The sequence below is a fragment of the Diachasma alloeum genome, unplaced genomic scaffold, assembly GCF_001412515.2.
Source record: "Diachasma alloeum isolate Michigan unplaced genomic scaffold, Dall2.0 Dall_scaffold_00300, whole genome shotgun sequence".
Taxonomy (NCBI): domain Eukaryota; kingdom Metazoa; phylum Arthropoda; class Insecta; order Hymenoptera; family Braconidae; genus Diachasma; species Diachasma alloeum.
In genome coordinates, this window is record NW_021680439.1 from 1,046,650 (window position 1) to 1,072,832 (window position 26,183).

Here is a 26,183-nt window from a genome sequence, read left to right on the forward strand (position 1 = left end):
TGAGAATAAAATTTTTCTATTCTCAAGTACTAAAAATGGTTCTTAATAAAAACAAAATAACCCTTAAGCCCTAATTCGTTTTCCAACCTTTGCAAACTGAAAAGTTGAAAACAGGATTCAAGTTCATGAATTGAGTGAAACTCCAATTACAAATTGAGTACTAGACCTCGAGAGTTATTCGCAACATAAATAAAGGAAAAAAAATGGAAATTCCCAAGGTTGGAAGCTTCTGTAATTGAATCACGCGTGTATATTCGTTTAGTTGCCGTCAAAGGGCTGAAGCAACGGTACGATGAAAATCGAGTTAAACTGAGAACGCTGGCGCTGGCCTCTGCGGAAATTTAACGGGCGAAGGTCTCCCGTTTATACATCCCAGTGTCCAACGATGCGCAATGATCTTTATACCCCCGTTTTTACTCCCATTTTTTCAGAATGCTAGTCGCTTTTTTTTCCATAATTCCTTCCTTCTTTCTTCCAATTAACGAACGCTGCACGCTCCGAGGTACCGCTATGGTTTTAATTAAACCGCACGGTATGTAGTCAGAGGTCGTGTGGTCTTAGTTACCTTTTTTCCTGTGCTATTATATCATGATACAATACATTTTTCATCTTGATAGAAATGAAAGACATTCCTTTTGAACTGTACAATTTAAGGATAATCTTTTTTTGTGCAAACCCGAAAAATGACCACGACATTGTTTTTGTTTCTTACAAATTGTGTTGTTTCTCTACAGAGAAAAATTAAAATAATAATCGGTATTTATCGAAGAATCAAATCACAGTTGACGGTGATTTTATGTCATTTCTCATAATTTTGTTTTGTTGAACGGAAAATTCATCACAACTATCAAAATAACAGAATTTTGTTTTAATAGTTTAGTAGTAATTAACCGCAAAGCCAATTAAAATCCACTCCAATAAAGGAATATTCAAACAAAAATACAAGTTGATTTAGTCCTATTTCACCCTCACGGAATCTCTGAACACCATTTACTATTCATCTCTCTATATTATAAAGATGCAAATCGACTTCTGATGATAAAAATTTGGTACTCGAAATCAAGACTTCGAGAATAAGGGTCATGAGGGTCAGAGAGAAGGTTGTGAAGGTCAGAATATGGGTCACAAGGGTCAGAATAAGGCTCACAAGGATCAGAATAAGGGTCACGAGGATTAGATTAAGGATCATAAGGTTCAGATTAAGAGTTTGAACAAGGGCCATAAAGGTCAGATTAAGGGACACAAGGGCCAGATTAAGGGCCCAAATAAGGGTAGCAAGGGTCAGATTAAGAGTCTAGATAAATGTCACAAGGATCAGATTAAGCATCAGAACAAGGGTCCAAATGAGGGACATGAGGGTGGAAAAACAAGGGTCAGAAACTAAGGGTCATGAGGGTTATAATGAGGGTCAGATTAACGATTCAAATGAGGGTCACAAGGGTTGGATTAAGGATCACAAAGGTCAGATTGAGGGTTCTAATAAAGGTCATGGGGGTCAGAAACTAAAGGTCACAAGGGTCAAAGTAAGGGTCTCAATATCTTTCTACATTCTTTCTACATTGTAAAAATACAAATCGACTTTTGGTGATGAAAATTTGGTGCTCCAAATTAAGGGTCACAAGGGTCAGAATAAGGACCATAGAAGTCATAGGAGACGGACCCCGCTAGTACAGAATGAAATTTAAAAAACACATTTTTTCTATTGTTGTTGAAAGTATTTGAAATGCCAGAAAAAGGCTCGCCATATCCCCACTCCCGTGGAATCTCAGAAAGACACCGGTGTGCGCTCTTGCGGCTACACACACTCTCTCCTCCTTCACTTGGAGCCTCCGGCCTTACTAGATACACTGAAGTGGAAACGTAATATAGAGCCTTTGTCTATGCCCGTGCCCAAGCACTCCAGACAGTCTTTCCCAACAACAATGACACCGGTGGACGGAAGTGGATAGTGAAGAGGGCAATGGGGAGGTCTTCGAGCGAATTGGCAAGAGAATAAAGAGAAAAAAAAAGAGGGAGCGAAAAAAGGGTATAACAGTAGGCATGAGGTACCTGCTCACTGTTCGGTTAAAGGGAGTCTCCTAGAGAATCGATTCTCCCTTTCCCCCCAACCCCACCCCCTGGGGAGGCATATAGGTAGCTCTCCTGTCGCCCCTTTTTGGCTTCCCGTTGGACAACCGCTGAACTCCTCTTCCACCACTTCACCTCGTACGGATGATCCAACTCATCCCCTTCTATTCCTTCTTCTCCTATACGTTTCACCTTTGATTCAGCGAAATTTGAAACGCCTTTCCACCCCCACCCGCCCCCTTAACCATTGTTTCATGTGGGAAGCGATGAAGTTTTGGGAATCGGAGTGGAAACCTGAGAGGAAGAGGTGTTCAAGTTTTCCTCGTTTTTTTATGTGGCTGATCAGCGTTTTAGTCCTTTATTTTTTGTTTATGGGGGTTTTTGTCTAGCCTCTTTTGTTTTCGATACGTCGTAGAACACTGTGTGTGCACTTTTTCAAGGAAGGGACAGGAGGAATTGGAAAGAAACGTGTCTTCCGGGGAAATGGGTCGGTGTATCGTATTTCCTGATTGATCTAACAGCTCGTTTGATGATTCTTTTCTCTGGTTAGCCTTGGGGTTTTTTTTTTTGTTCTGATTCAGTGAGTCGAAAATTCCGGGGGACGCACGGTGAATTATAATTGGGGTGTTCGATTTTTTCAAAGGGGAAGGAGAGGAAATTTGAGAGGTTTTTGGACTGGGTTTCTCGTGACACTGGAGGTTTTAGGGTTTTATTCGGGGAGGAAGGAGGGTTGACGCGGGTTTATGGGGCTGTAAAGTTCAACATTTCGAAATGTGGACGTTTGGAACGAGAACTTTTTTTTTATGGGGATTGAAGTTTTTATCGTAGGCAAATCATAAAACGAACAATTTATTTGGCCGGTTATTTAATGGCCCAATTTTTTCCTCGGGGGGATTATTTCTGGATAAATATGGATTTTCTTGGATCTTCTTCAGTCATTTTATGGTGCAGGGTTTCGAAAAACGCCGGTAATTTCAAAATTTCATAATCAAATTTAGTTCAGTAGCGAAGTGGTAAAACGGTTTAAGTCGACTCATTATTCTGAATACGAATAAATTTGTTACGATTCCGAACAAATGGTTTTTCCGGTGGAGAATTGATTGCCTATAAATTATTTATAGAGTACAATCGTAATTTTCAAAAATTGTAATTTGTAGATTATTTTATCAATCTTCCTACAAAAGTAAATTTTCTAATTCTCTTCAGATTTTTAAACTGTTTTCTAACGGATCAATATCGAAATTCAAATTCGGACCTGCAAAGTTAAAAAAAATTCATTATCCGGAAATTTAGGGTCAAATAAGGCTCCAATGAAAGCTCTTATGTTCGACTACAAAAGTAGAAAAATCGTCAAAGTACTTGATATCCTTAAGACGAAAGTTCCTTGACTTATTTGGATTTTCAAAAACAAATAGCACGAAATTACGTCAATTTTCAATTAATTGAAAATTTAAGAATATATTTACCGGAATTTTACTGATTTTTTTAAATTTTCATGGAAGAATTGAGCTGAAATTTACAGTTCTTATTGATTTCGTCATAAGATTCAGAATTTTCAATGAAGGAATTCCTCAAAATTTCAGTGAAACTAAAATTTGATGAAATTTTCCAAGCAATGTATCAGACATTTCAACCAAATTTTTTTAACAGTATAGACGATTACTAAAATTGAAGGGCGTACTATTAAAGATTTTCGTCTGAATGTTTCGTGCCCAATTCCGGAAATTTTTATCGTATTCAAGTTTCACTTAAATTTCAGGAAATCAAATTGTCATTGAAAAATCAAATATTCCATTGATTTCCTGTTCAAATGATTTGGAAATCAATAAAATACTTGATTTTTCAGTTGAATTATTCGATGAAAATTCCGAAAAGTCAGGAAAATTGTTGGAAAAATTGAAAATTCATGTCATTTTGTTTCTGAATATTCATGTTCCACTGAAAACTCATGCATTTCCGTGAATTCCATTTAAAATTTGAAATTTCATAACCATTCTTTCCCCAAATCCGATTCCATGTCAATGCCATGAGATTTACTACGATATCTTCCAGGAAATTTCAAAAATTTTCTCACAGTGTAATTTATCTCTTTTACCATAAAATTTCTTCGTCGTCAGAGATAAAACGACTGCAACAGCCGGTACTGACAGAAACCCTATTAAAAATGCACGATTTGCAATCAGTTATCTCTCGACCTAGGTGCCACGTTAACCGGGCAATTAATCGAGCTTTAAAAACATCAAGAAGAAGAAGACGCAAAAAGAAAAAAACAGAACAGAAATCCAAAGCAGTGCGTGACACGTGTACAAACGTTGTACGGAGGTCGTTATAATCGCACTGTATGCACAGATGGTAATTCTCGTGTATCTTCTTTTTCTTCTCGATCCTCTTCTCTCCTCAATGGTGTATTTTTCCCTGGGTATCAGTGGCGCAATAGCCTCGAGGTTGATTTTAAAAATAAAACCACGAGTTCCTCAAGCATCTTGGCTCTTTTGACGTACTGTATATATGTAGTACTTTTCTCTTGAAATTTCTTACATGGCACAAAAGCTGACGCCGGTCGTGCATGTACCAGGGAGGTACATGGAGGGCAAACGCACGATAAAAATCTCTTTCATAGGATAAACTCAAGATGTGTAAGCAACGTGTCGTGGCATCAATCAGGGAGGAAGATTGGTGGTGGCGATATGATTGGAGATTGAATTATATTTGGCTTTTGACAGCTTTCAATTTTCCACAGTTTCAGAAATCATCTTGATCTTATCAACGGCGATCCAAAACAACATTTTTAGGGGAAGGATTGAAAAATAGTTTGATGAAGACTAAATTATTGTGATTAATTAGTCAACGATAGTTTAATTAAGGGTAAATCCTTCTCTACTTTTGTAGTCTAACATCAGAGCTTTCACATGAGCCCCATTCAACCCTAAGTTTCCGGACATTTTACAATGATTTCATTATTCAACCTTTGCAGAACTGAATTTGATTCTTTTGGATTTCTATGAAACTTTCTATTAGTTTGTTGACCGATTCGATTGAAATGTTCAATCGAATCGGCCAACAAACTAATAGACTAATAGAATACTTTTTTTTAGAAAGTATTCTTAAAAAAAAAAGTCTAAAGAATTTGATTTTTCTATACAACTTATTCTATTGAGATATTTTTATAGAATTTGTTTTTTTTTTTATTTTCTTTGATGGAAAGGAAAGAAACAATAAAAAAAAATGAGAAAATTTGAGTCGAACAAATTCTATAGAAAAGTTCTGAAGAGAATACGTCACATAGAAAAATCGAATTCTATTGACGCCTATTGAATATTTTTTATTAAATATTTCAATAAAATCCGCCAAAAACTAATAGAAAGTTTTAATCAAAATTCAATAGAATTATCCAATGAATTCGCTAGGTTTTTCTATTAATTTTTTTCGTGTGGGTGGATACCCTTAAGTAGTCAACAAAGGCGAAAAACAGTAAAAGAATTCATTTTGCTTTTTGAAATGTCGAGATACTGCCAAAAAAGTATTTCTGGTTTGAAATCATATTTACAGTATCGGAGCAGCCGAGCCCTGATGATGCAGACTGTTTGCTAAATATCTAGACAGAGCTGAATCTAGACGCGGCATCCATCCGGAAGCCATAACAATGAATAGGAAATGAATTGTCATTTGTGACTTTGCCGGACAATACTCCCAGAGTTTTTTCGAGGAATTAATTTCAACGAAAACACGCGCCATTTTCCGATTCTGAACTTCAAGGAGGTCATCTTGATTTCATGACAAGGGTGACGGTATTTCTAGAATGGAGACGATTTTGCAATTTCTGGCAACACTCGGGTATTCTGCGATATTTAGTAAGTAGCACATGCTAATTTTGAACTGAAAATTTTCAAAGTCTTGAATATGGAATTTTCACAGTGAATGGAATATATTGAACCAAAACCGAAGAAAGTACTTCAACCATTACAAAAATTAGCATACACTGAGAAAAAAATTTTCTAATATCTGAAACATATTTTCTGGAGACAAGTAATTTGTCTTCAATTGCTCAATTCTACCAGACATCTTAACTCATGATCTTTCAAGAAAATATGTTTCAGATATTAGAAATTCTTTTTCTCAGTGTATATTTCTTTTCTTATCACTGATAAACAATTTGAAAAATTTCAATGCTCAGATTAATTGCTTTTCAAATTTGCATCCACACAGAATTTATAATTTTCAATTAATTCCATTTATCCTGAGGATACAAGGGAGTTATCGGAAGACATAATCGAAGCATCATAAACCTGTTATTATATGCAGCAACACGATAGTTCAATTGCTAAAAGCATCACCTCACTAATCACAAGGTTGTGCGTTCAAATCCTGGCTGGGAAACTTATGAAATATACTTCCGATTTTTCCCAGATCTATCGAGTAATTTTTTTCATTGATAGTCACATTTAGAACAATCACGAAACACTAAGTACCAAATATTCCTCAAAACCGTAACTCCAAAAAAATCCCCCTTTCTCACCCTCTCATCTCTATTCACTAAACCCAAATATTTTCATATCTCCTGACGTTAATGGACTACAATACAAAAAGGAATGAATTCATCCTCCCTCATATTCCCTACTTATTATATCCGAATGAAACTTACATGAGTCGTAGCCACCTCATAATTCCCCCTACCCTCGTTCTTCTTAAATTTCCTCCTCACGCGTTTGAATACATTGAAAATACCAAACTACTATCCACACCAAAGAAGAACACGCGTAACCCTCAACCTCGCCCCTCCCCATCACCTCGTCGCACAACCTCAAAGGAGAAAAAAAATGCTCCGTCAACCCCCAAAGAAGAAAGCCCCGTATATGTCAGTATTGATCCTGTTTTGGACGAACAGTTGATTTTAGTATTCCACCGGCAAACTTTCCGCGCGTCGGTGGAAAACGTGTCCAGAATTCTGCGTAACTCCTCACATCCTCTACCCTCTCAGTACACTTTTTTCGTTTTTTTTTTTGCTTCACCCTTACCTCTCGCGTAATTGTAGATTCAAAGGATATAATTTCGAACGCAGTGGTAGTACAATCTCCGGGGATTCGTATACAGAGGGACAGAGATGGAGAAAGTGTGGGGGAATTTGAACAGATTCAACTGGTCGAAGAGTGGTAGGCGAAATGATGAAATAAAGAAAAAAGGAGGGAAAAAATAAACTGGGGTCGTGAGTGGGGCTGGGAGGGCTCTCCTAACGAAGTGAAAATTACCGTTATTTCGAAAAAGCCTGGAGGACATGGCGATTGGATTTTTCCTGGTTTTACCCCAAGGTCATCGGGTGAATATCGTTAGTCTTTGCGTATTTTTGGGGTGAGGATTTTTCATATTGGAGATGGAGGCTGAAGAATTATTTCATTCAACCCAGAGAAATTTTCGGTTGAGAACTCGTTTTGCCCCCTGAATTATCGAGGTGCAGTGAGAAATATTTCTATTGCTCAAATTGAAGTTTTGAAATATCTTCACCCGGAGAATAAAAATATTTTACCAATTTTTATTTATTTATGCAATAAAATTATTTCCCATAAAGCCTTACTCTGTTAAAATAAAAATCTTAAAACACACCAGAAGTTGTTTTATGACGATGTCTTCAGAAAAACTAAATACGATCATCTAATTCGCTCTTTATCCAATTGAGATAAAGAACGCTTTATTAGTGGAATTGTATTTCCTCAACAATTAGAGTGAAAAAAAGTCTCAGTGCTCTGTTTTCCATCGAGGATTTCCCCAGCCATCTGATAAAATTATTCTCAACTATAATTCCTTCGTTACTCCTCTTTCCTGAATTGCTCCTTTCTCCTCTTTTTGTTTTCGTTCAACGTCACATCGACAGATGTCCCCAGACATCTCCTCAAGATTCCTCACTGAAATCCAAAGACGCTCGTAAGGACAATCGCTTTATTCCTCTCCATCCGTTTTTTCTCCTCTGCCCTCAGCTTCATCCCTAATTTGGTCGTGATCACAAGATTTCTCATTCTCTCTCCTTCTCGTTTTTATTTCTCGTCGTCTGTCACCTGCTGCGACAAATTACCCTCGATCTAGACGAAATGAGAAGAAAGGAAAATAAAAAGAAATCGAGAGGGAACCGTTAGAGTTGTTTTGGTGATTGGAGTTGAAGCTTTTTCGAGAAATGAAAGAGAGAAAAATAGAAATGTCTTTGGGAAGCCCGAGACATTCCATTCTCACGAGAGAAAATTGCTCAAAAGCTTGCGTAAGTTAATGACGTCACATGTGTTGAGTTCTCTTCTTTGTTTTGTTTTTTTCTTTATTTTTTTCGTTTTCATTCGGAGTTGAATGGGTGAGTGGTTTATGTTGTATTTTGACTCCCTGGTATCGACGATAAGCCCAGGAGTTGAGTAGCATTTTTGTTTACAGTTTGTTCAAAACATTATGAATCACTCCAATGCTTTTTCACTTCGGAGAAAGTGACTCATGGAAATTGTATATTGTGCGTAATACACAGTTGAATGTTTCGTGTTTCGTCTACTTTATGAACGATTTCATTGGGATTAAGGATGTTTAGCCAGTGCCAGTAAATTGTCGGTAAATGTGTTTTTTTTTCATGGTCAAGGAAAATTCTGTAATTTTTTCAGCTGACAGCGGAGCATATAGAACTAACTTTTCTAACGTTAAAAAAAATTAATCGCAATAGTCTCGGCGGAAATGAATAAACTAATTTTTCCTTATACAAGGGCTCTTATGAAATTTATGTTCAAAGTGATAATTCACCTACTAGAAGGCTCTAAAAATAGAAGGTAATGTGTAAAATCATACTGGATCCAATGACCAGAGAAAAATCTGGGGTACCCGGGCAAAAAGAGGAAATATTTGAATGATTCTCTTCCATATAAGCGCATGTTAACGCATGCACTTGGTGCATTTTGTTTATTTCACTTCTAAATAATGAACATGGGTTGGTGGATTGAAATTTGTATCAAAGAAAAGGGAATATCTTCATCTATCAGTTAAAAAAAAGATTTTTTTTTAAGTACTTGTGATTTTGGATAAACATCTTTAATGGGAATTTCAGGTTGAAAATTCAATATAACGATCCATTTTCCCCCAAAAATTAGAACGCAAATGAATTTTTCCGAAGGGTTTTGAAGTCATCGAGTTTATCGTATTGTCAATTAAAATTTTTCCAATTACGCCTGTCCAATGATTAAATGTTACATTATGGAGAGACGGAACCCCTTTGTCTGTATCAAATCTTAGGATTGCGTTTTCTCCTACAATTATTAATTTCTATCTATGAAACTCCTTTATCGACTCGATTATTGTATTGTTGAGTCAATGAAGTAGTTTAATGAATAAAAAATAATAATTGCAGGAGAAAACACAGTTCTGAAAGTTCATATAGACACAGGGGTTCCGTGTCCCCTTAAGGTATTTATGGCGTAGTCAGGGGAGGTTGAAAAAAATCGAGAAATTGATAATTTTTTTCAAATACATTCTTTGATTTGTTCAAAACTCCTATGCAGAATCCCAGATAGCCTAGGAGAATGGATGAAGCAGGAATTTTTCAAAAAAATGCATTTTAACACGGGCTCTTATCGGAATTCGGAAAAATATATTAAAAATAGAAAAAAGTCGCCATTTTCCTGAAATTTCGCACTTGGGTGGAGCTTTCAGGGAGGAATATTTAAAAAAATCCAAGTGGCCTAATAGAATTGTTTAGAAGAGATAATTAAAAAACTAATGAAAAATAGGAATTCTGCGTGTGCAACTTAGGATAGACAACGTCGAGGTTAGAAATCGTGGAGCGGTAAGCGCGGCAAATACGAATGGAGTTGTGATGATACATTTCGCTATGGAAAATGAGCGAAAGAAGCTTGAAATATGTGGGAAAAAAAATAGAAAAGTTATTAAAAAAATTTTTCGAATACAAAAATGGTCGAAATAGATGGAAAATTTGTAATTGAAATATCGTTTTTTTTATGTTCAGCGATTGGTTTTCTGGGAGAGAACAATAGATTTCTCTCTGTCTCACCTCCTACATGTCCACCCCACCATAAATACCTTAAGGATAGGAAATTGAAAATAATCTCATTGAATAACCCGGAAAATTATCGGTTAAAAACTCATTTTGACGTCCCGTTGTACTCCAGAATTTTCATATTATCATGTCTTCAGTCGTTCCCATAAAAATGATTGTCATATTGTAATTTCAACCTGAAATTTCCCTAGCTATCCACGAAAATCCCCCTCAAACCCCCTTCTACGAATTTTGAATTCCTCATTAAATTTCTTTTTTTTTCTCCTTCAAATGCACTTAACAACATAATATTCCCTGAGAATAGCTAAGGTCGTGGTATTAAGACCGGAACAAAGTCTAGTAACGTGAACCCGAGAAAATCCTCCTCCTCGCCAACAAGCACAAACACCTCGGGGCGTTAAAAATTTCCATCTTCAAAGAGTTTCACAAAACATCTCCCTCCCCCAGTCCACTTTTACCCATCTTCTGCGTCATAACGCGTCGTTAAGCCAGTGTTTGAGATACTTGGTATACACAGACGAAACAGAGAAAGAATATGCTCTCAATTTTCCACGCAGAGGTACGTGTACAACGAGCGTTTTATCGCTTGTGACCCGAGAGTATCAACGGTTTCTTCTTACCTTGTTACCCCACCATACGATCCCCTTGTCGACAGGCACAAACGTCTGTACTCGCATTTCTCAGTCACGAAATCAATACACAATACCGTAATCTTGCATTGTTATTACAATGCTTGATTCCCAAGAATTTCTGGGCTCGTATTAAATTTCACGTTAATTGCGGCGCGGGGAAATCGATTTGTATTACGTTACCAGTGAATTTTTCTGCTGGTAATTAAAGACTCATTCTTGAGGAGTATTCAGCAGTCAGGTGGGGCAATTAGTGGTGAATTGAGGTAATTACGTTGGTAATAATAAAGTTATAGGATCTGTGACATAATGAAGAAGTTGAGGGGAATTGTTGAAAGTTTAAGTTTAGTAGTTTTTGATGAAAGTGAAAGCTTCTTGTGGGGATCATTTTAGGAGATGAGTAGGGAAATTTACGATAAGGAAGAAATGTGATCTTTGGAACATTATTTCGTATGGTAAAACTTAATTAATCGCGCTGTGCGAAGTAACTTTTTCCAACAAAATTTCCCATTGCTAAAACTAAAACATCCATTTTGCACACATTGTGTTGAAAAATATCGTTCGATTCTCATGGGAAAAGTGTTTTTGACTCGTGGGATTATATCACTCGCCTTCGGCTCGCGTTATTCGTGATGTTAAGGGGAAATGCAACCCCTGCGTTTATATAAATCTTTAGAATTGTGTTTTCCCCTGCAATTATTATTTTTTATTCATTAAAGTACTTCATTGACTCAACAATGCGATAATCGAGTCGATAAAGTAATTTTATAAATGGAAATTAATAATTGTAGGAGAAAACACAATTCTAAGATTTGATGTAGACAAAGGGGTTCCGTCTCCCTTTAAATTGACGAGTGGCGGCGCTGAAGCTTACAAGATGACTGACATAAAATTTTCCGCCCGACGACCTGGCGCATGGATAAGGTCGTTGCCTCACGTGCGCAAGGTTCCGAGTTCAAATCCCGGTCGGTTAGAATGGTGAGATCTAACAATTTTAAAGTCTTGATCTCCATCGCAATATACTCAACCGAGTCGAAGTAATGTAAAATAACAATAAAAAAAAATGAAATGAAATTTTCTAATCGAAAATTTTCAGTCACACTGTCAGGTCCTAAAAGGATTAATGGAGTAAAGAGCCATTTATTATTGAGGAGCATAATTATTCGAATGAGAGACAAGCCCCAACTGTGTGCATCAATGCGAAGCTTCCGCTAATACCACTTTTGTTGATTTCATTCCAAACGTTTTATGTCGCCCATGTTGAAGCATCAGCACCGCCTCGCGCCCAGTTAACATCGTGGATAATTTTTATCAAAAATTTCTCTCGGTGCAGTAAAGAATTTCCAAAACGAAAATTCCTTATTATTGATCGAATGATTTTGTTTTTATTTTTGAATTCGATACTTTGTAATTGACATTTCTATTCTCCATTCTTTGTTCTTGTATTTATTCTGTTTCGAGTATGCGGGTGACCTAAATTCGTGAGATCGCGTGACACCGGGTGAATAATAGCGTGAGAAATAGCCCCTCAAAAGTCGATCGTTAACCCCTTTCTTCCTGAAGCATTGAAATTTCGCATATTCATATTATTTATGAGGTAAATATTGGGTTATAAATATTAAAATACATGAGCTAATCATCGTGACACAAAAGAATGTGATATTCAGGATACTGAGGGCCACTCGGGTTCATTAATTTCTCGGAAAAGAGGGCAAAATTTCCCTGAAATTTTTTTTTTTGCGCTATTCATCTACTATTTGCCTTGTCTTTTTCTTTCTTTTCCCTTCTTTTCCGTCTTTTGATGTTTGAGGAATGATTCGCGACGCTTCCGGAAGCGGTTTTGGGGGATGGAGAAAAATTCATGTTGGAAAGCTCACCGGAACGATTCATTTATCTTTTTAAGTCTTTGAGATTACAGTAAAAAACATTTTCTTATGGAAGTCTCATTTCCATAATGTCCCTGGAACTTCTGGAGTAAAGAGGATATTATGTTTTCACGCTGAAATTTTCCTGGCATTCCAATAAATCCATTTCACCGTATAAATTACATATATTCAGAGAAAAAGTGCATTTGAATTGAATGAAAGTTTTCATTCAAAATTCTTTTATCAATTTCAATAATATTCTTGTTGAAAATGAATGAAGTAATACATTGTCACAGATTTTTTGAAATTTCATGGAAGATATTATAGTAAATCTCATGAGAGAGTCATACTGAATTGAATTTAGGGAAAACATGGTTATGAAATTTCAAGTTTTAAGTAGAATTCACAAAAATTCATGAGCTTTCCGTGGAAATGAGATGGATATTTCACAATTTGATTGAATTTTCAGTGAAACATGAATTTCCAGAAACAAAACGACATGAATTTTCAATTTTTGTCTGAATTTTCCTGATTTTTCTGAATTTTTAGAAAATAATTGAACTGAAAAATGAAGTATTTTATTGCTTTCCAGACCATTTCAACAGAAAATCAATGGAATATTTGATTTTCAATGACAAAATTTCCTGAAATTTCAGTGGAATTTAATTGAAAATGGGAAATTAAATGAAGTAAAACGCAGTGAATTCAAATCTAACATCCGCTCTTTACTAAAAACGCACGAGGAAGAAACGTCTGTACTGTACGAACTGCTCCAGCAGACTAAAAACCAGTCATAGAAACCAAAAGAACATCGTCACCTAAAGACAAAGAACCGTCAGTTCGTTTTCCCTATGAAATCATTGTTTACGTTTATAGTTCGTTCTCCGGCACTCTCTCCGTCGATTTGTTGTTTGAACCTATCTCACCAAATCTCACTAAATCGTTTCTCTGAAATTGAGTTTGATAATCCAACAGACTTGAACACGATAAAAAATTCCGGAATTTGGCACGGAAAATTCAGACGAAAATTTTTAACAGTGCAGGAGTCATCGTGATGTTCTGCTCTCCACCGGAAAACATCCTGGCCGTCGACCACGCTCCCCACCTTCACCCTCCATTACCCCCAACACCCCAACTAATAAAAAAGTGTCCCTTTTCCTAATTCGCCTGACAACCGTCATTTTTCCAACGTCTTCCATCCAACCCATCTGAAATATCACCCATGACGAAGACCAGAAGACCCAGCACCCCCATCCCCCCCTCGACCCACCCCTCCGGCACGTCTTATTAATCGTCTTTGCGGCAGGGAGCTTCATTCTCCGTATCATCCGCACCACTTCACGCCCCGATGAATTATACCGCTAGTCATATCGCCACGGTACCATCGGCCTCTCTTGTAAAACGATACGAAGGGAATTTTACCATCGCAATCAACCCTCTGGGCCTGCTTACAAGCAGTCTACATCGCTGGCGGAAGTACTTAGACGTTTTTGGGGAAGTACCGCTCCAGGGGTCTGAGCAAGTCAACGATAATCGAACAGACCCCGCGTGAGTCGGTTATACTCCAGAAATAGAGGGGCCGGGGGAGGGTTCTTTAGTCCTGAATAACACCGGTAGGAGATATCGAGTCTTGCCCGGTGTGATTAATGATCATTGAGTATTAAGTGGAATCCCGGGAGTATCAGCTTTTTGTGGTGATGGGGAGGGCAGACATCTTTGACGTTTCAATTGAAAGGGGAATAATCATTTCACTTGGGAATAGGAAAAACTATTTTCTGGAACTCTTCGGATATGGGGTGAATAGCCGGAATTTTTAGGTTGAAAATTCAGTATGACGAGATATTTTGGTCTGTGCATTGTTGTGATATATTGGAAAACGTTTTTGGGGGGAAAATTTGTTTTGGGCGGATCTCCTTGAGGGGGAGGGGTCGTTGCGGTGAGTTTAGGGTGGACATTTGCATGGTTTTCCGGTGACATTATTTGGAACGTCGTAATTCTTTCGGTTCGTATGAAAGATATAGGGCTTTCCAGATGAGTCTATTCTTAACGTCTGGTTGAGGATGGATATATCTTGATAATGAGCGAGTTTAGGGAAATATGTGAAGAGATTTAGGGGTTTGCTCCTCCTAAAAGCACTCTTTTTTTTTTTTTTGAGGTAAATGCATATTTCTACAAATATAGCCCGGTGGCTTGGTGCAGTGGGTAAGTTCGTTGCCTCACATGCGAAAGGTTCAGAGTTCAAATCCCGGCCGGGTAGAATGGTGCGATCTAACCATTTTAAAGTCTTGATCATCATCGCAGTATACCCTAACCGGGTCGAAGCGATGTAAAATAACGATAAAAAAGCAAAAAATTTTTTACAAATGAAACAGTTTGGTTAGTTCGATAGAGAGATTCAAATGTACACTGAGAGAAAATATTTTTTTTCAACAAGACATTGTTGTCTTGTTTCAAGAAAACAACATTCTTCTGTTGTTCCGCCGAGCAGATAATTGGATCTTTTTATTTTAATTTATATTAACCATTAGGTTCTTGTTCAATTCAATATTCTAGTTGTTTGGGATGAAGGGAAGATATTTTTTGTTATCTAATACAGTAAAGTTGTGAAGAATCCAATATATAGGACACGGTTGGGTAAAATAAAACGAATTTGACACTTTTAATCTTTTTGCAATGTGCATAACTAAGGAATAAGTTTTTCAATTGAGTTCACACTGAAAAAAAAATGAGTTCTGCCGAAAAATTATGGTCCTCGGAAGAGATCTTTTGGGGTGTTGAATCAATTTACTTATGAACAAAAAAAAAGGTTTCAGCAAAACATGATAATTTTTGTAGTTGTAATTGTTCTTGTGAGACATTCCCCATCAAAAAATATATAAAAATATATGAGGTATTCTACGTCAAATGAGTCAATCGCTGACCCTCACCCTCTTGGAAATTAATGGCGATTTTTTCTACGATCGGAGAGGTTGAAAAACTATCTCTCAAATTTTTCCAGATTTTTTCGGCAGCAATGTTCGGAGAAGTGATTTTTTTCACATTTTTCCGTTTTTTCCAATAACTCGAGTTCTATTTGTCCGATTTTGATTTATTAAGCGTCAAAATTTTCACATTTTTTACCGCCTATACGACTATTTATAGTGATTTTTTTTTTCGATTCCTAGATGCTCATAATAACGAATTGTCGAAAAAAACGTTGAAAAACTTGAATTTTGCAAATTACGTCGCGGTTGATATTCGAATTTTTTTTTCAGTAATTCTCATAATCAAAACAAGTGTTTGAGCTGTCATTCAAGTTTGGCATCCTCCTGGATCTATGTTATTTTTAATTTTTTCTTTTGGAAATTTCGCAAATTTCGTCAAAACACAACAAAATGACTTCGACTATGTATCGAAAAAATATGTAATATATAGGTATACAATCAAATTCACTTCATACTGTCTATAATCAAACTCAATCAACGCCATGTTGAGGTGTTGCGACCAAATTTACGGAATTTCGAAACGAAAAAATGGAAAATAAAATAGATCCAGGACGATGCCCAACTTGTATGATGGCTCAAAATACTTGTTTTGATTATAAGAATTACTGAAAAAAAAAATGAAACAAATCACCCGTGACCTAATTTGCAAAATTCAAGTTTTTCTACTTTTTTATTCGAAAAGTCGTTATTATGCGCATCTAGAGATCGAAAAAAAAATTTCACTAAAAATATTCTTATAGACAGTAAAAAATGAAAAATTTTGACGCTTAATAAATCAAAATCGGATGGATAGAATTCGAGTTATTGAAAAAAACCGGAAAAACGAAACAAAAATCATATCTGCGAACTGGGCTGCCGAAAAAATCTGAAAAAAATTGAGGTATAGTTTTTCAACCTCCCCAATCGTAAAAAAAATCGCCATCAATTTCCAAGAGGGTGAGGGTCGGCGGTTGACTCATTTGGCGTGGAATATATACCTCATATAATATGGGCCAATTTTATATATTTTTCAAATTTATAAAGAATATATAAAATATAGAAAACATATATTTCATATCTATATTTTATTTTTAATGAATTGGGCCAATTCAAGATATTTTTTATATATTTTTCAAAATATCAATTTTTCCGTGCGGGATTTATGTCTTTCGGATAAATAAGTTCGTTTTGCAGACAATTATATGGGGCTCCGGTTTCATCACATGAATGTTATTGAGTAGTGAATATCTTTGTCCAATAAACACTTATAATTTCCATGGAAAAAATGATAATTTCAAAAGGAAACTACAATTTTCTTGAAAAACTTCGTTATTGGTAAAGCTAAATAATTTCGCGGGGATAATTGTTGTATTGGGAAAAGAATATTCTTTCTTCAATGTATTCTTTCTATGGTATAAACCTGTTTCTTGCGCAAGTGAGATATATTTGAAGAAAGTTATGTTTCTCTCAGTGCGATTACGACTCTTTATGGGTAATTACTCACGGCAGGAACACCTCAAACCAATTTAGTTGAGCACCTTAAACAAAGATTTGGTCGAGACTCACCTGAAACTGAAGGAAAAAACAAACACATTAGTATAATCACACCATAAAAAAAATCAAAATAAATTTCAAACGTTTGAAATGAGATAACTTGCTAAAGTGTTTTATTAAACCAGAGTGTCTCAATTTCTTCATGCAATAACCCCATAAATTGAAAGGAGAGATGAGAAGGATGTTGATGATGGGCAAAGATGAGCTAGTCCTCTGATTTACTCATTAAGAGCAACACGAAGTACTTTGAAGCCCGTGGGCGACTTAACCAAACGATGAGAAACGTTTCCTCGTTTCTCACCCACCCTATTCCCCAAGTTTTCATCGTTTGCATAATGTCCTCTTGACGACACTCCACATCTGACTTATTCGGATGCAGTAGGACCAGTGACGTAAGATGTGTCAACAACCGAGTGTGTGGTTAACATTTACATGTGAGAGCTTTTGTCGCTGAGAATGAAGGGAAGACGTACAAGGGGATGAAAATGTGGGAGAGATGTCTGAAAGAAGACCTACCAATTGATTGATAGGGGAATTTTCACGATGGCGCGTCACGTTTTGCAGTTTCACAGAGTTTATTCTGGAAAAAAGGGCAAAAGGGTTTTGTGAAGGCAAGGTAGCGTGCGCCCGATGATGTTACACAAAGTGGAAAATTTAATTTGTGTGATTTGGCTCGATAAACAGCGCTTCTACGTTGAAAAATACGTTTTTGCTTACGAATGGAAGCTTTGTGTTTGACTGATTTTTCGATTTTCTAATTTTTATTGCAAATGGTGTAGAATCTTATAAAACCTGAAAAAATTACGTTTTTAGGGTGATGTCTGTGTGTATGTATGTGACAATTTGTTTTTGGTGATTAATTTTTACTGTTAAAAAAATGCACTTTAGGCTATTGTATCATTAATTCCAACCCATTAGAAATATGTGGCAGAATTTTTTAGATGTTCCGATATAAACTAATGTCTATAAACCCTTCAAAACGTCATTAAGTCCAGATTTTTTTTCCATTTTATGAAATTCAATAAAATTTTGGAGCCAGGACAAAAATTTTGGGCTGAAATTTCCGGTACACTTCTCGAAAGTTTTTATCAAGTGATAGTTCTACAGAAATATCAAAGAATTTCATCATTAAAAAATTACCATTTAACGAAAAAATCCAACAGAACTATAACTTAAGGATATTCAAGTATTTTTGACAATTTGGCATATTTCACACTAGATTCAGCTATTTCCAATCATCAAATTTATCAATTAAGCTCTGTGAGAAAAATTTGAAAAATGTGCACTGACTCATTTTTTTTAAACAATCTTTGTTTATAAATAAATAATCGAAATTGTTTAAAATTTCGGGAACCTTATTGTTTTTAGGCATGATATCGATTTCAAATAAAATTTTGAATATGAATAAATTTGTTACCATTCCAAATAAATGATTTTTGTGGTGGACAATTGATTGTGTATGAATTATTTATAAAAAATATTCGTAATTTTCAAAACTCGTAATTTGCAATTTTTTAATCATTTCATCTACCTCCAAAAGTAAACTGTCGGTTTTTTCAGACTTTTAAAATGTTTTCTAACGGTTCAATACCGAGATTCAAATTCAAACCTGCAAGTTTAAATAATAAAATAATTCTAAAAAATGTCCGGAAACTTGGGATTGAATGAGACTCAAATGACAGCAAATGAAAAAAATTGGAAAAAATATGGAAAACATAGAAATGAATAAAAATCCAAAAAATGCAGGTAAAAAAATTATAAAAATTTTAATTAATCAAAGATTTAACGCCATTTGCGGATTTCTGCTTTTTGTGCTGCTTGAAATTTCATTATTCTAACCCCTTCAAATCGACTTCAATGTGGCTTCAATGTGGCTTCTATAATCACAGCCTCATCAATTAATTTTTCTGGTTGAAAAAAGAAAATGATCGTGTTGAGAGAAATTTTTGCAGCTTCTCAAGTATTGAAAAGAAATAAAATCATCATCATTTTGCGCTTAAAAAAATCATGAGCTTCCAATAAAGTGACCTTTAACACTCCGCTCTTATAAATTCTCCCTTTCAAAGCACAAAAAAAACTTATTTTTTCTTCCCTTTGTTCAATTTGTAATTCGACTCAACGATTATAGTAAAATCAATGGTACCGCCCAGTAGTTGAACACCTGGATATTCACACGCTTTCGCTAAACACTATCCGGGCGACTAATCTTCAGTCCCTGACTGATGGCTTCGGTATAATTAACTTTCGAATGAAACTTTCCCTCTCCGATTATTCATAGTAATACATTTATTCCCTGAACCTAAACGTCCATAATTCGTGGCTCGAGATTCAAAGGTGTGGCACGAAGTCCAAAAGATAAAAATAGAGGAGTTCTATAGGAATAGTCACTGTGGGAAAATTTATGTAGGGAAATAGGAGAAAACGGCTACAAATCTCAGGCAATTTGTGAACGCATCCCGGATGGAATTGTAATTGCGGGTGATCCATCAAAATCAACCCCTTTAGAGAAGGCACATATGGGTGTGAGTAAAATGACGAATTGTGGAGGTTTAATCCATCATTCAATTACATCTAACATTTTTTCAATTATTCGAGATCATTAGCCTCATTCGATCATCCATTTTGTGGGGATTATGTAAATAGAGAAGATTTAAAAAAATATGACGACATATTCGCCTCTTTAAATTTCAGTTTTTATTTAAATTTGAAAAAAATATTCAAGGTTCTGGTTATATTCAATAAATGCCTTTTCACGATTAATAAATTTTTATTTGATCCAAATAAATTTTTTATTAAAGCACTTTATTAATGTACTGGAGTGAAAAGTTTTATCAAAAATTGGATCAGAATGATTTTTGAGTGCTCAAGTCGTCCAGATTTCACAATTCCTGGATTAGATTCATATGGCCTTAATCTACATAGCCCACGGGTATTGTTGAAACACAATTTCGAATTTCTTCCATTAATTACATGAAAAAAATTTCTTCCATTAATTACAGGGATTTTCTTAAAATAAGAAAACTCGTTATTTGAAATAAATCAATTGTTTGTTTGATATAATTCAATCCTTTTTCTTGAAATAAGGAAACAAGTTTATTCATTTGGAATGAAGTATTCTTGAAATAATTAAAAATGTTCAAATAAAGATTATTTGATTCAAAAGCACCATTATTTTGGGTGCACTGTTAGAAAGATATGAAAATTTTGGAGTATGCACAGTTTATTTGCGAATTACAGGAGAGCGATTTTGAATTCGATTAAGTCGGAGGGGGATTAATGAAGGTTCCAATTTCACTGAAAATTCAGGATTATATTTACCTCAATTTTGTTGCTATCTATCAATCTCCAAGAAATAATTGAATTGAAATTTACAGTTTCCATTGATTTTTCCACCAAATTGTGAATTTGCACAATTTAATGCTAAAATTAAAAAGACTGAAATTTTTCCAAATTTTAGTGAAACTATTACCTGATAAAAATTTCCAAAAAGTGTAATTTCAGCGAAAAAATTCTAAAAAAGTAGAAAAATTACGGATTCAATCACTGAAATTTAGGACCAAAATTCCTGACATTCAGGATGTTTTACCTAACTCTTAAGATCATGAAAAAATTAATTAATTACATTTAAAAATTAATTAGAAACAAATTAAAATTAATTAATTTATTTTCGAATTCCTCACGCGTTCAACGTACCTCGAACCTTCTTCTCTATTTATAACTCTATATTCTTATTAAAAACAAAGTCTTCATCCTAGGAGAACTCGAAAACCCTCTCTGTCTCCAATAAATCTCCATAAATAAGCCATCAAAAATCATCTAGTATTATTATATTTCATCTCTACCGCCGCATTACCGAAATCGTATTTTGACAGCATTTCCAGAACAACAGCCGCCCAAATCCCCGAACTTTTTCACGCCAAGTTCCCCCACAAAAAAAAATCTCTCACTTCCATTAGCTCTCGATTTCTTTCACATATGGGTGCACTCATTAAATCTAATCTCCCATCAACTCTGGTGGTAGACACGTGTCCCCGCAAGAAGAAACACGTGCCCAGGCGGAAGTTGAATGTTCTCAGTGTAAGTCAAGCGCCCGTATGTAATTCCGTGTCTTCCAAGTTGAATGCGCCATTCAGTGGAGTACATGTTCATGTGGTAGACTCCTGGGAAGATTTTCGGGGTTGGAAACTCTCTCTCGCTCTGCGAATTAAGGCCCTATTCACCCTGTCACCTCTTCCACCCACCTGAATTACGTTCCATTCAGCAAAATGGCGTTTGTGGAGGGATGACTGGCAGTGGTTACCGTGGACCTCGAAGCGCCCCGAGGCTATTAATTATGATAAGTCACCCCGGAGTCTCTTTCCCGGATCATTCTGTCGCACTTCCACTGTCATTTCCTTCTATCTTTTTCCCAACCCCTAGCTAGGGTAGGCTGTCAAAGCCCCGCGCGCCTGATGCAAACCCCTTTCGTCGGGCAAATATTTGTGGCCGGTTATAAATAAATCATCTGGATCGATCCTCCCCTCTACGTAGCATCATTAATTATGGACCGACGGTATACGCCACAGACGGAGACTATGCTTCCTTTTGTTGTTTTGAGGGGGGGAAAAGAATTACTCGAGGGCATCAGGTGCATGATTAATTGCATTCAACAAGCTGATTGACCATTCGCATATGGGCTTTTACTCAATGAAGAATTTCCGTTTGTTGGGATTAGTCTGTTGCTGGAGCGATGGGGATTGAGGATTCTATTTTGCAAGCATTTACGGCTGAATTCGCCATGAACATCTGTTTTGATATCCGAGCTATTATCCCAATATCCCAATGGATTGAAAATTGCTTTTAAGCTTGAATATTTATTTTGACAGTATTGTTTAATTTGATTTACCAATACTGATGAAATCGATCAATGAAATTAATTGATGATTTTGAACTTAAATTATGGTGCTCATTCTGAAGACGAATGGTGTTGGAATAGGTGTTGCTCCGGCGGACATCCGAGGGCAAAAAAAAATTGTCCCCTCGAAATTATTTAGTTTTGCCAAGAAAATTGTAGTTTCCTCTTGAAATTATGATTTGTCCCATGGAAACTTTAAGTGTTTATTGGACAAAGATATACACTATTCAATAACATTCACTTGATAAAACCGGAGCCGCATATAATTCTCTGTAGAACGAATGTATTTAAACGAAAGATATATAAATATCTCACGAGAACAATTACGACTACGAAAATCATCATGTTTTGGTGGAAACTTTCTTTTCTGTCCACAAGTAAATTGATTCAAAAAGATAAAAGATCTCTTCAGCACGGACAGAAATATTGAGTAAAAATTACGATACAATTCACGTAATCCGCAATAGGAAATCGTGTTCCGGCGATTTTTATAGGAATGGAAAAGAAGAAATCTGAAACGTTCGGTGAATTTTTAGGTTCATCACCGAACAACGTACGAAATTGTCATGTAATTTTTCCCGAAGAAGTAAAATCTTACAGAAACTTTCCGACTTATTATGCCTTGAAAATGAAAAATTCTTGAACGTTCAACAATTTTTATGAAACTGGTGAGTTATTTCGACGTTCCGTTCCGTAAAATTTCTCAATCGTTGGGGAAAAATTACGGAACGACTTGTTGCCCCCACAGCGGTGAGTCATCAGACGAGTGGTTAATTTTTACAGAACAAATCGTAGAATTTACGTGACGATTCGTACAATTTCAGCTCCGACTCACACTTTTTATTGTATTTTACTTCGCTCACGGATTACGTCTTGAAACGTAATTTTTACGTTTTTTTTTTCTGGTAATTTTTATTAAATTTTTCTCTCCGTGAGATAACATAGTTTTTCGGCAATCTATTATCATCTATTCTCCGTTTCCAAATAGTGAACAAAAAAATTGAAACTCGGCCTTTGGACTTAAAAACGACTTTTAACTCTTCGATCCAACGGGGGGAAGTTATTTTTTTCTTAATTTTGTCATGTTTTAGAGTGCAACATATCTATATTTTGACTTTTCCCCAGTAATTTTCCCGGTTAACGAATGAAAATACTTTCCACACTCCCTCAATATTCCCTCCACCCATTCTTTTTTTCAATCAGAACAATTTCATCATTTAATAATGCAAAGTGGATCAATCCCATGGTATCGGTTAATTTGCCTCCATCGAAAGTAGATTAAGAGCTCATTATAACGGGAGAAATTCACGGTAATGTTATTGGAACGTATCGATCCACCGATCATGATTCCCCTCTGTTTCTCTCAGTCCATCCACCTCTTTTTTATCTTATTTTCTCCAAGGAAGCCCCCTTCTCCCATCGAGCATATAAATCGTCACACCGGGATTTTCCCGCGCTCGAGCGGAATAACGCCTCTCAGGCTACTCCCGGCAATTTTTCACGGATTTTCCTACCGTTCGCCCATTTCGCATCCAGCCCATCCTACTGTATATACACGATTAAGGGGCCTTCGGGTATTTTAACGGGTGGTGGAATAGAGGGAAAATCGGAAAAGACGATTTTCGAGGAGAAGATGGAATCCAAACAAGAATGCAAAAATAGAACGAAAAAATATAGTGAGAGATGGGAGGAGTTGGGTTTCGACGGCGAATATATTAATATATTTTCCATAGTATTTTTAATTGTATTCAAATATTTACGGCTTTTCTATTCACGAGGAGCATTATGACTGACGCAATGCACAGAGTAGAAATGTTAATGTTTTAGAAGAAAAATCTCTAAAATTCACCGCCAAAAACCTACTTATTTCAAATGTGTCGTTGGTTTTTTCTAGGCTCTCCTATTATTTCTTAAATATCTCGGAAATTCATCCACTCAAATGAAAATGTCAACCAGTTGGTGAAGTTTAACAACTATTTAATTGAAATTCAGAAGAAGACTTTTCAATTTCATTCGACCACCGTTTGTTAAATTTTCAATAGACGTTCGTCGATTTATTTGATGGATGAAATTGAACAAAGAATTGTAGATTATTGCGAAAATATCTTCTAGGGGAGACATTGATCGAGTGTCAAGATACAAATGATTGCAGGATTGTTTCCAAATGTTTAAATGCCCGCCATCTAGTTTTGTAGTCACAATTGATTGAATGAAATTAAAAAAAATCTTTTCGGAACTTTAATTAATTAGTTGTTAAATTTCCCCCACTAGTTGTTGAAATTTACCAACTAGTTGGTGAATTAAACCGTTCTCTATTCACCAAATAATATTCTCCGTGTACACCAAGATTTGCAGAATGAAATACTAATTCACATCTAATCAACTAAACACAAATTCATTTCGAGAATAACATGCAAAATGAAGGAGAAAAATTGACGTTGAGAGACGGGCGGACAGATGTCGGGTTGAGAGGATGAATAAACATAAATTCGTTTCTTTAAAATTGTCCTCTCCAGACCACTCGAGTATCCATGGCATTTCGATTCACCAGTGCCACTATCAATTCTGTTCCATTGCCCTCCATGGGACATGCACCACCGGAAACTGTCGCGTGCCACTCTGAAATTCCAATCCCTTCCCTATTCTTTTGCAAATACTTTTGCAAATACCTTTCGTGAATTTTCAACGAGAAAAATATTCCGGATCGTGATATTTCAGTAATATGCGGTGGAATAAATTTGTGATAAAAATGAGGTTTCATTGGATATTTCAAGAATAATCTCGGTGAGGAGCCGGGGGAATTTCAACGGAAAAAGACAACATGTTGAAGTTTTTTGCGCTAATACTTTAGGAGATATCAGTAGCGAAGCGATGGAACGGTCTAAGTCGACTTCGCTCTTAGCTGAGTTTTTGAGAAATATCTCTGAATCTAAGGGAGATGGCAAAATTTTTGTTATGACCTTTTTTGTAGAGCTCCATTCGCTCTAGAACAAAGGTTATAACAAAAGTTTTGTTATCTGTCTCAGATTCTGACATATTCATTAAAAACTGATTAATGGTAAAAAAATTCGAAACATAAGTTTATCAGAGCGGAAATATTTTGCGAGATTTCTCGAGTAAAATGGATCGCCATATTGGAATATCATTTCTGTTTTTTTTTTAATTGAAATTTTCTTAGTTATTAGAGAATCATTGCGAAATAGTTTTGAATCACACAAGCTCAAAAACTGCGGGCTGAGGCTGCGATAAATAATAATGTAAATAGACATTCTAAATACACATTGTACAAATCGTTACATTGAATAAAAATCTTCAAATTAAATTATTTCTGATTTATCACGATATTTTCACTAGCAAAATGGATCGTTGCCGTCCGATAAAAATACTTTTCATCATTAAGTCCCGCTAACTGTCACCTATCGTCCTGTTTTGCGTCCTGTTCCGTATTCTCGTTTCTTGTTCCTTATATTTTTTATTGTGACTTACTGACGTTTTTTTACTGGAGACTTCGGCGACGAAAATTCTCAAATCATAAACCATTATCGATTCCAGAAATTATTTGAATAACGGGTGAAGTGGAACGAAGAAAAAATATATTTTAAATATGTTTTTAAAAAATAACATGGTAAAGTTGCATAATCTTCAACAGAAATGACGCAAAAAAACAATAGACTTACTTTATAGAATATTCACAGAGTCCCAATAAATTTAGAGGTTCAAGAGAAATTCAGTAGATTTTTTTAATGAAAGCGCTAGATTTTTCTTGTGATTTTTTTGAAGTTGACGAAGTGTACAAATTTTTTCCTTTTTTATATTTTTTCTCTGTTGTATATTTGGTTTGCCATTCAGCCTATCGCCGCCTTATGACATAATCTACTATTTCAAAACTACAAAAAAAATTGTTAATTAGACTTAGAATTGTTAATCAAAAAAATAGAGAATTAACTTCCATAAACTCCCCTCGAAACCTAAAATTCATTATCGAAAACTTATTCCTACAACATCTACCCAGCATTCACCTCGAAAATCATCATCACATCGTCTTTTCCCGTAAAATCTCCCTATTTTCCTAATCCCCCCTCCCAATCAATCAATTCAATTGCCCCTCCCTTTTCACCACGAAACCATAAAAATCCGTTGTTGACATAAAAATCAGCCCACCTCGCCCCCCCCCCCCCCCCC

General features: G+C 35.8%; 1 protein-coding gene across 2 annotated transcripts in view; it reads right to left on the bottom strand.

Annotated features, from left to right (window-relative positions):
- LOC107039496 (fasciclin-2) overlaps positions 1–26,183 on the bottom strand; it is a 148,222-nt gene that overhangs the window by 90,278 nt on the left and 31,761 nt on the right. For both annotated transcript variants that reach the window (XM_015259131.2, XM_015259132.2), the window contains exon 2: positions 17,120–17,125. In XM_015259131.2, the coding sequence (XP_015114617.1) occupies positions 17,120–17,125 (6 nt within the window). The remainder of the gene's footprint in view (positions 1–17,119; positions 17,126–26,183) is intronic.